General features: G+C 40.5%; 1 protein-coding gene across 1 annotated transcript in view; it reads right to left on the bottom strand.

Moving 5' to 3' along the window:
* The window catches only part of ADSS2 (adenylosuccinate synthase 2), a 35,006-nt gene extending 26,957 nt beyond the window's left edge, over positions 1 to 8,049 (bottom strand). Inside the window, exons 1-3 of the mRNA XM_087934489.1 lie at positions 8,038 to 8,049; positions 6,399 to 6,869; positions 5,484 to 5,486 (exon numbers count right to left, since the gene is read on the bottom strand). Of these exons, the coding sequence (XP_087790615.1) occupies positions 5,484 to 5,486; positions 6,399 to 6,869; positions 8,038 to 8,049 (486 nt within the window). The remainder of the gene's footprint in view (positions 1 to 5,483; positions 5,487 to 6,398; positions 6,870 to 8,037) is intronic.
* Between the last annotated feature and the right edge of the window lie 5,457 nt (positions 8,050 to 13,506).

Raw genomic sequence — 13,506 nt, 5'->3', positions numbered from 1 at the left:
TCAGGTAGTTCCAGGTGGAAAAAGCCTTTATTCCTTGTACAATGACATGGTAAGCTATATTTACCGACAAGTGACAGCTCATTAGTTTGTTCTGGAACACAGGAAAATCCAGGGATCTGATTAAGCCATTAGTCTGGCTTGCTATCTAAATAGATGTAGTTATTGGATAAGTTGTTTTGGGGCCAAACGGCGTGAAACTCAAAACAAATATGACTTCCCCTTTGAGACATCTTTCTGGAAGAAAGATCTGGAACTGATTCCTGGTTGAACTGGCAGATTGCAAGGATGAAGGATGAAGAATCAAATAAAAAGTTTCAGCAGCAGATTTCTTAAAAAGGACCATCCAGAGGGCAGGGCAAATAATTAAATGGAAGTTGAGTGTAAACAGAACCACTTTGCAAGTCAAAAGGACTGAAAGCAGGGGAAAACTGCTGGATAATATCTCTTCTAGTTATGTTGGATTTGTCTACAGTGAAATATAAGGAAATGATGTGAGAAAAAAGCCAGTGAGAGGTTATTTTCTCATGCAGAAGAGGATAAACAAAACTTCATGATTTGCCAGCCACTACAAATGTAACTAAATTTTCTGACAGAGGAAATAAAGAATTTTGCTTAGGTCAGACTTGATTACAAAGGTGTCACTGCAGCTTGTGTCTTTAAGAGTCCCAGAAACATAAAATAACTTTATACAAATTATTGTACAGTGGGCTTGACAATAAAATTTTGAAAGACAAAATTTAAAGACCTCCCTGGCTATTTAGAGAAAGCCAATCAAACAACAGATCACTTAGAAGTATGATAACCTTATATTGTCCTACTAAAAGAATTAACTACATATTCTAAAACAATATGGATTTCAAATTCAAGGAACAAAGGGCCCAGTTCTTCCAAGACTTAAGTCCTGGTACCTAAAACAAAAGAAAACAGCTTCAACTGGTCACATCATGAGGAATTCTGGAACCCCTTAAAAATTGACATTTTCATTCAAAACCATGATTAAATTGGAAGGTAGATTCTTCCTTGATGGTGCAGTGGTTAGAGTGCTCTACTGCAGGCCACTTCTGCTGACTATCGGTTGTTCCTGAATAATCAGGAGCAAAAAAGATAAAAGGGAATCCCAAAATGGGGGCTGGGGGACAGCATATAATGTTACTATGCTTGGGTGCTTTAGTTACTGTGATCTTTGTCATTTTTACAACATAATTATTGCAATCTTCCCCCACACCTCCCAAAAAGAAAACCCACAAGTCGTCCTCGACTTACAATCACAATTGAGCCCAAAATGTTGGTTGTAAGTCATTATAGTAACTGATTGCCTTGCTCAATGACCACAATCCCAACTCTTTCCATTGCAGCTGTTAACGCTACCTGACAGGATACTAAGTGACTGTGCAGAGATACCTCAGGATGGAGAATGCCTTGGAAGGCCCAGCACCCACTGGCATGTGAAAAACTGCCATGAGCCAGATGGCCTCTGGTAGCACACCGGTCTCCTTCCTCCCCCCCACATCCCAAGAAGCCTGGCCTTCTCCCCCTCCCACTATTCCAAGAACTTGACCACTGGCCATGCCTGAGTCTACTTTGTTTTCCCTTTCTCTGCAGCTGCCGCAAGGCACACCTAGCCAATGTAAGTCTCAACTAGAAAGCGAGTGAAGATAATTTTCCTCAAACCCACAGAAGCAATCTTTTTCAAAGCTGGCAAGGAACATAAAGTCAGCCAGCAAAGTGGTAGATGGAGAGGGAGAAGGTGTGCCTGCCACTAGACCTAACTGGCTGAGGCCTTTTGGCATGTAATAAATTTCTGAGTGTCAGTGGGTCTACCCAGTCAAGGCCTTCTGGTTCACAGTTGTGGTGAGTTGCAACCATCTCACAGTGATAGGGGCGGGCACATACAAAGCGCCCAAATTTTGATTGTATGACTACAGGGGCACTTCAACTAATGAACTTCAACCAGCTGTCATGTGCCTTCATTCAGCACTGTCACAACTTTGAACTATACACAAAAAGAAAGATCATATAAATGTTTCCAATGATACAATTCTTATTCTATATTTATTCCCCAATTCAAAACTTATAGGAATAAAAAGGTACAGTTTTCTATCATACCTTGCATTAATTAATTTTAAATTTATGTGACAAACTGTTTCCATTTATTAGTTGAATATACTCTCCATATTAGATCTTTAATGTTCCCTTCTCCTTTTAAAATGGAGCACTAAAATGGCAATGTGTTAAGATGCAGTTTATTTCTCTTTCCCTGACAGGTGTAGAATTAAAGTTTGTAGACTGTGCTTGAAGAGAGCTAGTAAGCTGAACATTTAATTAAATTGCTTTTGCAATTTCTTTTATATTTAGGAAGATAGAATGCCTCCAGTTTAAGAAGCAGGCTCTCCCTTCTACTACAACACAGCCACCATCTCAGCTTTGGCTTCTGGGGAGGCTGTAATTGCACTACGTTATGGAGTAAGGCTTCAAGCCAGAAACTATTTATTCTCTCCCACTTTGTGGCAACTCTTGCTGATACCCAATTCAGCTGGGAAATTCACAGGTAGCTTTGAAATTTCATCTGATATTATTCCTTAGAAAGTAACTGATTTTAGGACTATCACATTAAAGTATTTTTCTCAAAATCTGCTCATAAGTTTGATAAAATCAAGAGAAAATAGAGCAAGATCAAGCAGCAGTTAAAAGAACAAAAAACAAGTTTGAAGCAGACAGCAAATTGCAGCTTTAACTGCTTGAGATATAACAACAAAGTGTCATATTTCAGATACCCTAGGCAAAATCTATTCAAACAGCTTCTTGATGATTCAAGATACAGGTTTCAAAATCTTCTGATATTTTATTTTATTTTTATTGGTATTTAGAAACTGTATATGGCTGCCTATCTTATGTATGAAGTCTGGGTAGCTAAAAACAATTCAAATAAACATAAAAACAAAAAGTATAAACCAGGGAGAATTAAAATAATAATACAATAGCTGAGACATTATGTAACAGACACTCGGTGTAAACCTCAAATATCTCTGGTTCACCTAACATCTATGTCCAGCGAATAGAGGAAAAGGTAGATCTTCACGACTTTCTGAAAAACCAAGAGGGCAGAGACCTCTGGATCTCGGGGAAGATTATTTTATAAGCCAGACATCATGACAGAGAAGACATGACTCCTTGGTCACAGTGTCATGCCTTTTAAATTTTTATTTAGGGTTTTTGATAAGCAGTGTTAACAGTCTTGAATATGATAGTTTTGTTACATATTTTTTATTTTTAATACATTTAATTATTTTTATTTGTATTATATTTTTCTAAGCTAGTTTTTGATAAGTGTATTTTTGAAATAATGAACTTAATTATATTGAATTAATTATATAAATGGATGTGCTAAGAAGGCTCAGTTATTTGAATTTTTGATTATGTCTAATCCAAACTCGACGTAAGATTTAGTCCAATTGCCTCTCTAATAAATAACACAAGTAGGGATTTTTTTTAAAATCACATATGGTTCTGACCATGCTTTTCCTTAAAAAAGGGTTGACTCTTTGCATAGACTGGGATGGTAGATGAATCTGCTAATGGAGAGGTAATTGAGTTTGTTTTCTCCTCACACTCATTCTTTTATAATGTTTATTGTTATTACAGTAACTATTGTTAATCTCTCATAAGCCATCTAGAGTCATTGGCAAGGGAGTTGGCCTTATAAATTGAAATTACAAATAGATAAAATTTGTGTCATGGAACATTAAAGGACTGAAAGGTTAGTCCTCAACTTATGTCTGGTTGCTTAGTGACTGTTCGAAGTTCCAGCATTTGGGAAGACTGAAGTCATGTGATCACACCTTGAGTGCTTGGCAGCCAGGCCACATTTACAGCCATTCACAGCTTCCTGTGGTCCCTTGACTGCATTTTATAACAATTTTGCCAACACCCAACATTTACTGCTGGGTTTTGGCAAAACTGACCTATACCAAACCATGGTTTTGCTTTATGACTAAAGTAGTCACTTCATGACTGCCACAAAACAGATTATGATATTGTGTTGGTCATGTGACTAACTTACATACGGCTGTCACAAGTTACACCCATGATGGGCAGTCTCTGTTACTGTCCTAACTGTAGAACTACAAGCACCTGAATGAAGGCAGATGTTTTATAGATTGAAATGGAAATTATATTAAAAACACTTTCTAGTTTTATTATTGAACAAAAGGTTTTAGAGATCATTATATAATTTTAGTAGCCAAATGTGGAAATTTTCAGATCGTATGGATAAATGTTAGTGGTTAATTGGTTCAGACAAAAAATAAATCCGATGTACAAGTATTATACAGTTGTTTTGCTACTCTCTTTACACCATAGGTAAAGCAGATGATAGCAGCCACACAGACTTTTATATTAGTTTTGCACTAGAATAAAAATTGAAAAAAGAAAATGAGTCCCACAAATCACGATGTTCTCTGTACATCCATCCAGAAATATAATTTGATGGGGATATGAAAGTTTAATTCCAACAGGCTACCCTTTTCTGTTTTTAAAATCACACCTCCTGGATATGTTAAAGAGTAAATATTTTTTAATATTTTTGATGGTTAATATAGTTGAAATATGCAATGTTGATTCAGTTTGAATTTCTAATCACACATCCATAGTAATGTTATGGACTTTTGATAAACTTATCCTAGTTAGTGGCATATAGTACTGGTAGTCCTTGCTTACTGACCAGTCATTCAGCATTCATTTGCAGTGTCCTTGCAATCACATGATCAGAATTCAAGTATTTGGTAACCAGCATGCATTTACAATGGTCCTAGCATTCCTCAATCACGTGATTGCCGTTTGTAATCTTTACAGCTGACCTATGACAAGCAAACCAGTGGGGAAACTTGCTGAAGTTGCAAATGTCAGTTATGTGACATAATGGGTGATTTGCTTAAATGATTTGCTTCATGACTGCAACCAGAACTGATGGTGTAAGTTGGGCATGGTCACATATTTCACTTTATGACCACATTGCTTTGGGATAGAGTTACCAGTGCCAGTTGTGGTTGGTAAATGAGGACTACCTGCACTTTTATACTAATACATCAAGATCATGGGAAGTAATTGTCAGTATTCCAGCAAACCTCCATTCCAATCAGTAACTCCAAGACAAACATATCTCAAAAGTACCTTTATTAGAGTAGCACCTGGCACATCTGTGGAATCCTGAATCTAAAAGTTTTTGGGCTTCCCACAATTTCCCAAACTACAAATCCATCCCCCCTTGGCCATCATCACATCACATGGCCCAATCATGATCCGTCCAAAAGTAAGATCCTTTTTTCATCCTGCGCCACACTTAATGACTTTGAACTAACTTTATTTTGTCTACTTCGAGCTACTCAACTGAAATCACCTCCCTCCCACTTTCTCAGGCTATGTGGCAGTGTGGAATATGGCTTTCAAAGCTGACAGCTCCCCTTTGGCCTCCTTGAGAAATTTACCTCCTAAAAGAGATAATAAAAAAACACAACCAGGGGTTAATGCGATGCCCGTAACCCCCTCTCCAAGGGGGCCCTTCAGTTTGTCAGGGAATTCTTCATGGAATTGGCTAACCAATCTATCTGCATGGACATCCCAACTTTTTACCCAAGTAGCATCTGACAAAGGGTAACCTTTCCATAATACCAAATATTGTAATCTCAGTGTAATCTAGAATCAAGGATTTTCTTTATTTCATAATGTGTCTCACCCTGTATGATTAAAGTTTTGGGGGGAGCTGCTGATATTGGCCTTAGATTCGACCCTACCGCAGGTTTCAATAAACTACTATGGAACACTGGGAGACTTAATTGGACTTTCACTGGATTGATTATTTTTGATATAGGGAATGGACCTAAGAATTTAGGGCCCAACTTCCTACTGGGAAGTTTCAATTTGAGATATTTAGTTGACAAAAACATTTTGTACCATTCTTTAAATGGTGGTTGGAGGGATCTGTGTTTGTCTGCTTGTTTTTTATATTCCTCAGCAGCTTCAGTCAAAGTTTTTTTTGCATCCTCCCAACCTTTCTTTAATGAGTCCATTCACTCTGTTAAAGACATGGATGTTGGGGGTTCCCTAGGTAATTCTGGGATAGGGACAAATTCCATGCCGGTGTTGACTTGGAACGGAGTCAAGCCTGTGCTGCTATGTACTGCATTATTGTAAGTAACTTCTGCAAATGGCAACAGCTCTGCCCAGTTCTGTTGATAATTTACATAACATGTAATGTATTGTTCCACCATGGCATTTGGTCTCTCTGCTGCCCCGTTACACGCAGGATGGAATGCTGAGAAAAACCCTTGGAACGACCCAATGGACTTCAAAAACTCCCTCCAGAACTTAGCAGTAAGCTGTAAACCTCGGTCTGAGATTACTCTATGAGGTACTCCATGGAGCTTATAGATATGCTTCACAAACAGTTTTGCAAGTTTCTTAGCTGAAGGTAGTCCGTTACAAGCTATAAAGTGGGCTTGCTTAGAGAAGAAGTCGATAACAGTCCAAATCATGGTATTTCCTCCACTCTCTACGATAAAGTCCATCACAATTAATTCCCAAAGCTTCGCTGGTTCAGCTACTTGTTGAAGGAGGCTCTCTGTCAACTTTTTGGACACATAAACACAAGGCATTAGCTGGTTTTGAGAGTTCTTCTGGAGAAGAATCGCCGCGACAGCCACATCACTAGCATCAGCTTGGACTATAAAAGGTTGGGTCAGGTCCAAGTGCTGGAGGATGGGCTCAGTGGCAAATAGGCGTTTTAAAATTTCAAAATATTTCTGACAGTCCATTGTCCAAGCGAGGAGTTCATTGGGTTTTGGTTTGGTCAGGGAAGGCCCAGTTTTCAGTAACTGTTAAAGGGAGGGCAACCTCAGCAAATGAAGGAATAAATTGTCTATAGAAATTTGAAAAAACCCAAAACCTTTGAAGTTGTTTACATGTTTTGGGGGGTTGCCAGTCTAACACCACTTTCACTTTTCCAGGGTCCATTTTAATTCCTTGGTTAGACACTCGGTAGCCTCCAGTGACTCTTTGTGGAATTTGCATTTTGACAGCTTTACATATAACTTGGTGGTTAACCTTTTTTCAGCACTTGTCTGACCAATTTCTTTCAGAAACATGTTCTTCAATGGTTTCTCTGAATATAAGAATGTCATCTAGGTAGACAAGGACCCCTTTGTATAGGTATAGGTGTGGATGTAACACTTCATTGATGAGTTGCATAAATACTGGGGGGCTGGAGTCTGAAAGGCATGACTCAGAATTGGAAACTACCCAGAGGGCAGTTGAAGGCAGTTTTCCATTCATCTCCCTCCTTTATGCGGATTCAGTAGTAAGCTTCTCTCAGATCTAGTTTGGTGAAGACCTTTTTACATAAAGATGATTTAATAAGTCCTTCATGAGGGGGAGGGGGTACGTTTTTTATGTATACCCCTTTCACGCCCCATCCATGCGTAATCTTAAGCCGCCATCTTTTTTTTCTTTGAACAGCACTGGGCGGCCAACCTATATTTGGCAGTTCAATGAAACCTCTGTCAAAATTGCTATCAATGTATTTTCTCAACTCAGTCATTTCATCTGGTGTCATGGAATACATCTTTGGTTTTGGCAGTTTTGCCCCGGGTTCTAATTCTATGGCACAATCAGTTGCTCGATAGGGCGGTGTAAAACATTGCATTCCGCTGAACCGTCCCTGTATAGTTTGGGGACTTGGGGCGCACCTGGAGGAGAGTCTGAAGCGGTGGCTGCTGCTTCAGGTTGGGAATCTCTGTTGGGTGGTAGTTTCTTTGTGGGAGGAGAGGGGCAGTAGGCCAACCCCAATTATGATTTTACAGTATCTGTCCTCTCACTTGATGGTAGGGACCCATTTATCCAGCCAAGCAAGTCCCAATATGACAGATTTTTGGAACCACTACAAAACGTAGGAATTCATGGTGTCTGCCCATCTCTAATTCGATTAACTCTGTCATTTGGGTGTCCAGGACTCCCCCAATTAAAGTGCCATCTACTTGTTCAAACCTGATTGGGCATTTCGGGTTTTTAGTTTTTATTCCTAATCGTTCAACGATGGGAAGGCCAATAAGGCATCTGGAACACCCAGTATCTATTATGGCTTCTATCTTCCTTGCCTCCCCTGTGTCAGGCACCACCAATTTCACTTTGACTGTAAAGGGCGATGGCAGTACTCACCATAGGGTTGTCATCTTCATCAGCTTCTTTGGGGAGAATTTCTCGGGCCGGAAGTTAATTGCTCCTTCTTTGTGAAGGGCACCTTCTACGGTGTCTAGCAAACCGGCTAGTGTCAGGAGGCTTCCATGGATTTCTTAGACCCCTGGTGGCTGTACTAGGCCTTGGCTGTAGAGCTTGTGGAACAGGTGCAGGAGCCAGACAGTCGGCTGCTCTATGGCCATCCTGGCTACGATAGCACTTTATCATTTTTGTGGGTCGGGTAGGAGCAGCTTCAGCAGATCTGGTCAGAGGTTGTCTGGCCACAGCTCTCCTAGGAGAGCCTTCAGGAAGAGGTTTGTTTTGGTGGGTTGATTTCCCTGTCTAGCCTGAGGGACATTGCATACCAATCCTGCAGAGTCTCGGGTATTCCTCTAATGTTACAGGCCTTTTTAACTTCTGGGTCAATAGTGTCCTTGAAATAGTGCAACATTATTCTTTCAGGCCAGTCCATGAGGTGGCTTACAACCCTTCTAAAATCCCATACAAAGTCTTTTAAGGGTCGCTTGCCTTGTTTCATTTCCATTAATTTGTCTTCCTTTTCTCCAACTCTGTAAGGATTCTCAAACCTAAACCTAAGGAGTTCAATGAAAGCATTGACATCCTATAGTTCTGGGGCTTGTTCGTGGTGCAATTGAGCCACCCAATTGGAAGCATCCTCCTCATTCATCCCATCTGTGATTGCAGTGACCAAGTCGCGATCTGTTGCATATTGGGCTCCAAACTGATCTATGTGGGACCAGATCTGAGTGAGGATATAAGCAAAATGTTCGCATTGTCCGTCAAATGTTGCTTTAAAAGCCATTTGAGGGGTGGGTGGGATCGCCATAGCAACTGCAGGTTGAACTGGAATGAATGGAGCCTGACGAGGAATGTAGGAACCTTGCAGGGGTACTTTGAGGGCCGGCTGTGATGGGGCTGTCTGGAAGAAGGGCCTCTGCAGGGTTGCTCTGAGGGGTGGCTGGTTCGCGCCTGCTGTGGAGAGGCCATTTGTTGCATTCTTCCCCGTGATGGGAAGAGCGGGATGGCTGCCGTCTGCTGCCTGCGCAGATCCCTTTGCTAAGAAGGGATTGCTGATTCTCTTTGGGGCCAGAGTGCTCCCGAACCAGGTGGTGCAATGGGGGCTGGCATCCACTGGCATTGGACCGATCTTTGACCAGGATAAAATCTCCACCCTGGAGAAATACTCTCTGTAGGAGGTAATCTCCTTTCTGGTTGTGGAGGGGGAGGGCTTGGGGTTTGTAATGTACCCAATGTTGGCTGCATCTACCGTCTCTCCCTTGAAACGTGAGCCTGCCGGGCTGGGCTGCTTTGCAGGCCATCTCCAACCGATGCTACAATGATTCTCCCTCCACTTCTCTGACTAGGAAAAGTAAAGATGGGCTGCGTTAGGATCCAGCTCGTCTGGAGAGGTTGTGGCTATGAGACATAACTTTTCACCTTAAGTTGTTGGAGTTCTGGGATTCCTGCCAACGACTGGCTTCGGGATGGAGGCCACAGGTTGCAGTCTTGGGAGGTGTCTGATCCCAATGTTCCCCCCACATCTCCATCCTATCTCTTGAGCTGTCCTCAGAGAGCTGGAGAAACAGAGGCATTCAGGCAGCATCTCCTCCGGTCTCACCCCTGGATTCAGCTCCGTCTGGCAGCTTCTCCATGAGTCTGTCTCCGTGAGCTGGACTCCTAACGTCCACCTCTCCTCTGCCGCCTCTAATGCCTGCATCACCTCTTCCGAAGGGGGGCTGGAGGCTTCAATTAATCTTCTGGTGTCCAGCTGCATAGCCCCTTCTGTATCTTCTTTCCTCTTCACTGACTCTTTGCACTGCTCCATCTTTGGAATCAGTGCTGGGGCTCAGCACCCCTGACAGCCAACTTTTGGGGTGCTGAAGTTCGATTGAGATTCAGGTTGTCAGCATTCCAGCAAACCTCCATTCCAATCAGTAACTCCGAGACAAACATATCTCAAAAGTACCTTTATTAGAATATCACCTGGCACATCTGTCAAATCTCGAATCTAAAAGTTTTTGGGCTTCCCACATTTTCCCAAACTACAAATCCATCTCCCCTTGGCCATCATCACATGACCCGAAAGAATTTTATTTTGTCTATTTAGAGCTACTGAATTGAAATCACCCCCCTCCCACTTTCTCAGGCTATGTGGCAGTATGGAATATGGCTTCCAAAGCTGATAGTAATATTTTATATTGCACGAATGAGGCAACACTGGAGCACTGCATCCAATTCTGGTCACCACGATATAGAAAAGATTCTGGGGCAGAGCAGCACAGAAGAGCAGCAAAGATGATAAAGGGTATACAAGTTAAATCATACAGTGAATGGCTAAGACAACTAGGTGTGTTTAGCTTAATGAAAAAAAGGCTCAGGAGAGACATGATAGTAATCTTCCGGTGCTAGAAGTGCTCTCATAGGAAAGAGACCATCAGTCAAAGAGAGCAAAGAGAGCTAGTCACCATAGCACCTGAAGACAGGACAAAAACCAGTGGGTGCAACTCATCAAAGGGAGTCAGCCTTAAAATAAGGAGGAATTTCCTGACAGTGAGAACAATCAGTGAAACAGTTTGCCTCCTGGAGTTGAGGTGCTCTATCTTGGAGGTTTTCAAGAAAAGATTGGGCAACTATTTTTCTGGTATGGTATTAAACCAGCGGTCACCAACTGGTGGGACGTGAGAAAATTTTGGTGGGCCGCAGAGAAATCTCAGCCCCAGAGCACCCCCACAAAGCAATTAATCCAGGCTGCGCAGAAACACAAGGCTTCTCAGCCCACATGGCCCACAGGAACCCTTCCCACCCACTCCTTACCTGGTAAACTTGCCTGCTAAATTGCTATTTTTCCTTTTTCTGACCATCATCTGTTCTGCTGTGCCGGGAGATTTAGATTAGCTAGGAAGCAGGAAATGGTTTGATTTCTTGATTTCTAGCTAGTCTTTAGATCTTCGGCTCAGCACAGCTGAACCTCCCTTTAGACTGACTGAAGGTTTGCTTGCAAGCAAATTCAGTGCAGACTCATGGCAAGCAAATTTGAGAGACTGAGCTAGCCGATGGCAGATAGATAGATCATTGAATGATTCTGTGAGCAACTCAATCTGCCTGCTTTGCCTGATTTGGGGTAAAAGTTGCTCTTTTTTAAAATAAAAAATTCAATATTTATATGCATGGTGTGTTGTGAATTAATTTTGTGAGTTTGCTTGCTAGCAAATTTTATGAGTGTGCTTGCAAGAAAATTTTATGTGACAGACCGAGCTAGCCAGTTGCAGATAGATAGATCTCTGAATGAATCTGTGATTCTGTGAGCAATTAAATCTGCCTGCTTTGCCTGATTTTGGGTAAAAGTTGCTCTTTTTTAATAAAAAATTCAATATTTATATAAATATTTATAATATTTACATACAAGCCATGCCCAGCCAGTCACATGACCACCAAGCCACACCCACAAATTAGGCCACGCTCACAGAACCGGTTAGTGGTCCCTGGGATCTAAAATTATGAGTTTGGTGGTCCCTGAGGTCCAAAAGGTTAGCGACCCCTGGTATAAACAACTCCTGTCTTGGGCAGGGGCTTGGACTAGAAGGCCTCCAATGACCCTTCCAGCCCTATGATTCTATGAATTGTTTGTTGGAAGAATTGCAGTTTATGGAACAGTAAAATATATCTATATATCTATATCTATTCAAATCAATTGCAATTCAAATAATATGGGGATAGTTTGAGATACCTTTAAATCAACTATGCTTCTGGATCAAAAATGTATTGAATCACAAAATAGAAAAGTTGAATTATATGACTTGGATACAGAATATGGTTTAAAACAAATGAAATGAACATATTGGAATGAGGAGGGAAACCTGGAGAATGTTAGTTTCTCATTTGAAACACAAAGTATATAAGAGTTTAGTAAGAGATTTTTCAGGGACATGTTACACCAGCTATGAGACTAATTTTCATCATTTTGAATTCTATAAAACTATATATTCTATACATGTCCTTACAGCTAGTCAGATAGATATTTATTCAGATATAATAAATCTTTCAGAAGTTTTAGATATAGAACCAGAAGAGCTGGCTATATGCTCAACATTACAGCATTTATATGACGCTGGTGACACAAAGAAATCTGGATGAGACATATAAAAAATTGAACAAGAAAGTAGCTCTTATACTTCTGAAGTTATTTCAGATAATTTATGAAAGTAAAGCTCTGCCAGCTTCCTATTATAAAGATTTTTATCAATAGAATGTTGAGGGCTGATAAGGATCTCACCTAGTGTCCAAGTTATTACCCAATTTCTCTGTTAAATATTGATGTTAAGATTTCAGAAGCTATATTGACAAGATGTTGACTGCAATAATTCTGGGAATAAGATGAGATTTATGAAAACCAAGCTAGAAAGTGTTTTGGGGGTGAAGTGTGGAAATGCAACACCAACAAAAACAGGATGTCTGGATCTATATGCCTTGCCTATCTTTAATTTCATAAAATAAGGTGTTCTTGCTAATGTCACTCTTCAAACCTTTGAACAATAATTGAACCTTCTGAGTGTGTTCTATAGATTTATAAGAGATATAATAAAATTACTAGAATGTATTTTATGTTAATTGTTGTTTTGTGTTGACATTGCAAACAGCTTGTTTAAACATGTCCATGTCTAAAAACCCCAAGACATTGAACAGTAGATGTCTAATTTCATAGTCTCTCTGCTAGTCTTAAATACACCTAAGGCCTCTTACCTTCATTGGGAAGTCAAAATGTGAGTTGTAATAATGCTTATGCAGCTGCATTCTGATTTCTGCCAATAATATTCCACCTGAGAATTCAGATCATTGTAATGAAATACAGTGAGCCCTTGATATACATCATTGGCTCAGTGAATGTTCAATAGTGCTTAACAAGAAGGACTTACAACCAGTCCTCACAATTCCATCTGATGCAGTGTCTTGTCAGTCAAGCAAAGCCAATGGGGAAACCAGATGATGTTCACCAATGGCAGCAATATGATGGTTTTGCTTATTAATAACCCTTGGGGATTCTCTTAACAATGAAAACTGGGATTACCAGAATTGCCATTGCTAAGGGTTGCAATCATGTGATCTAGCGTGTTATGACTGCGTTGCTGAGCGAAGGACATTCTGGTCTCAATTGCTGTCGTAAACCAAGAGCTACCTATATATACATTTGTTTTCGTTTTGTTATCATTGTTGGAATAACCACTTTGTAACAACTGTTGGAATATACTTTTTTTTGACAAG

Source organism: Pseudonaja textilis, chromosome 1, assembly GCF_049901715.1.
Source record: "Pseudonaja textilis isolate UNSWEBS1 chromosome 1, rPseTex1.2, whole genome shotgun sequence".
Lineage (NCBI taxonomy): Eukaryota > Metazoa > Chordata > Lepidosauria > Squamata > Elapidae > Pseudonaja > Pseudonaja textilis.
Note: the sequence above shows the minus strand (reverse complement) of the source record. Positions and strands in the feature narration are given on the sequence as shown.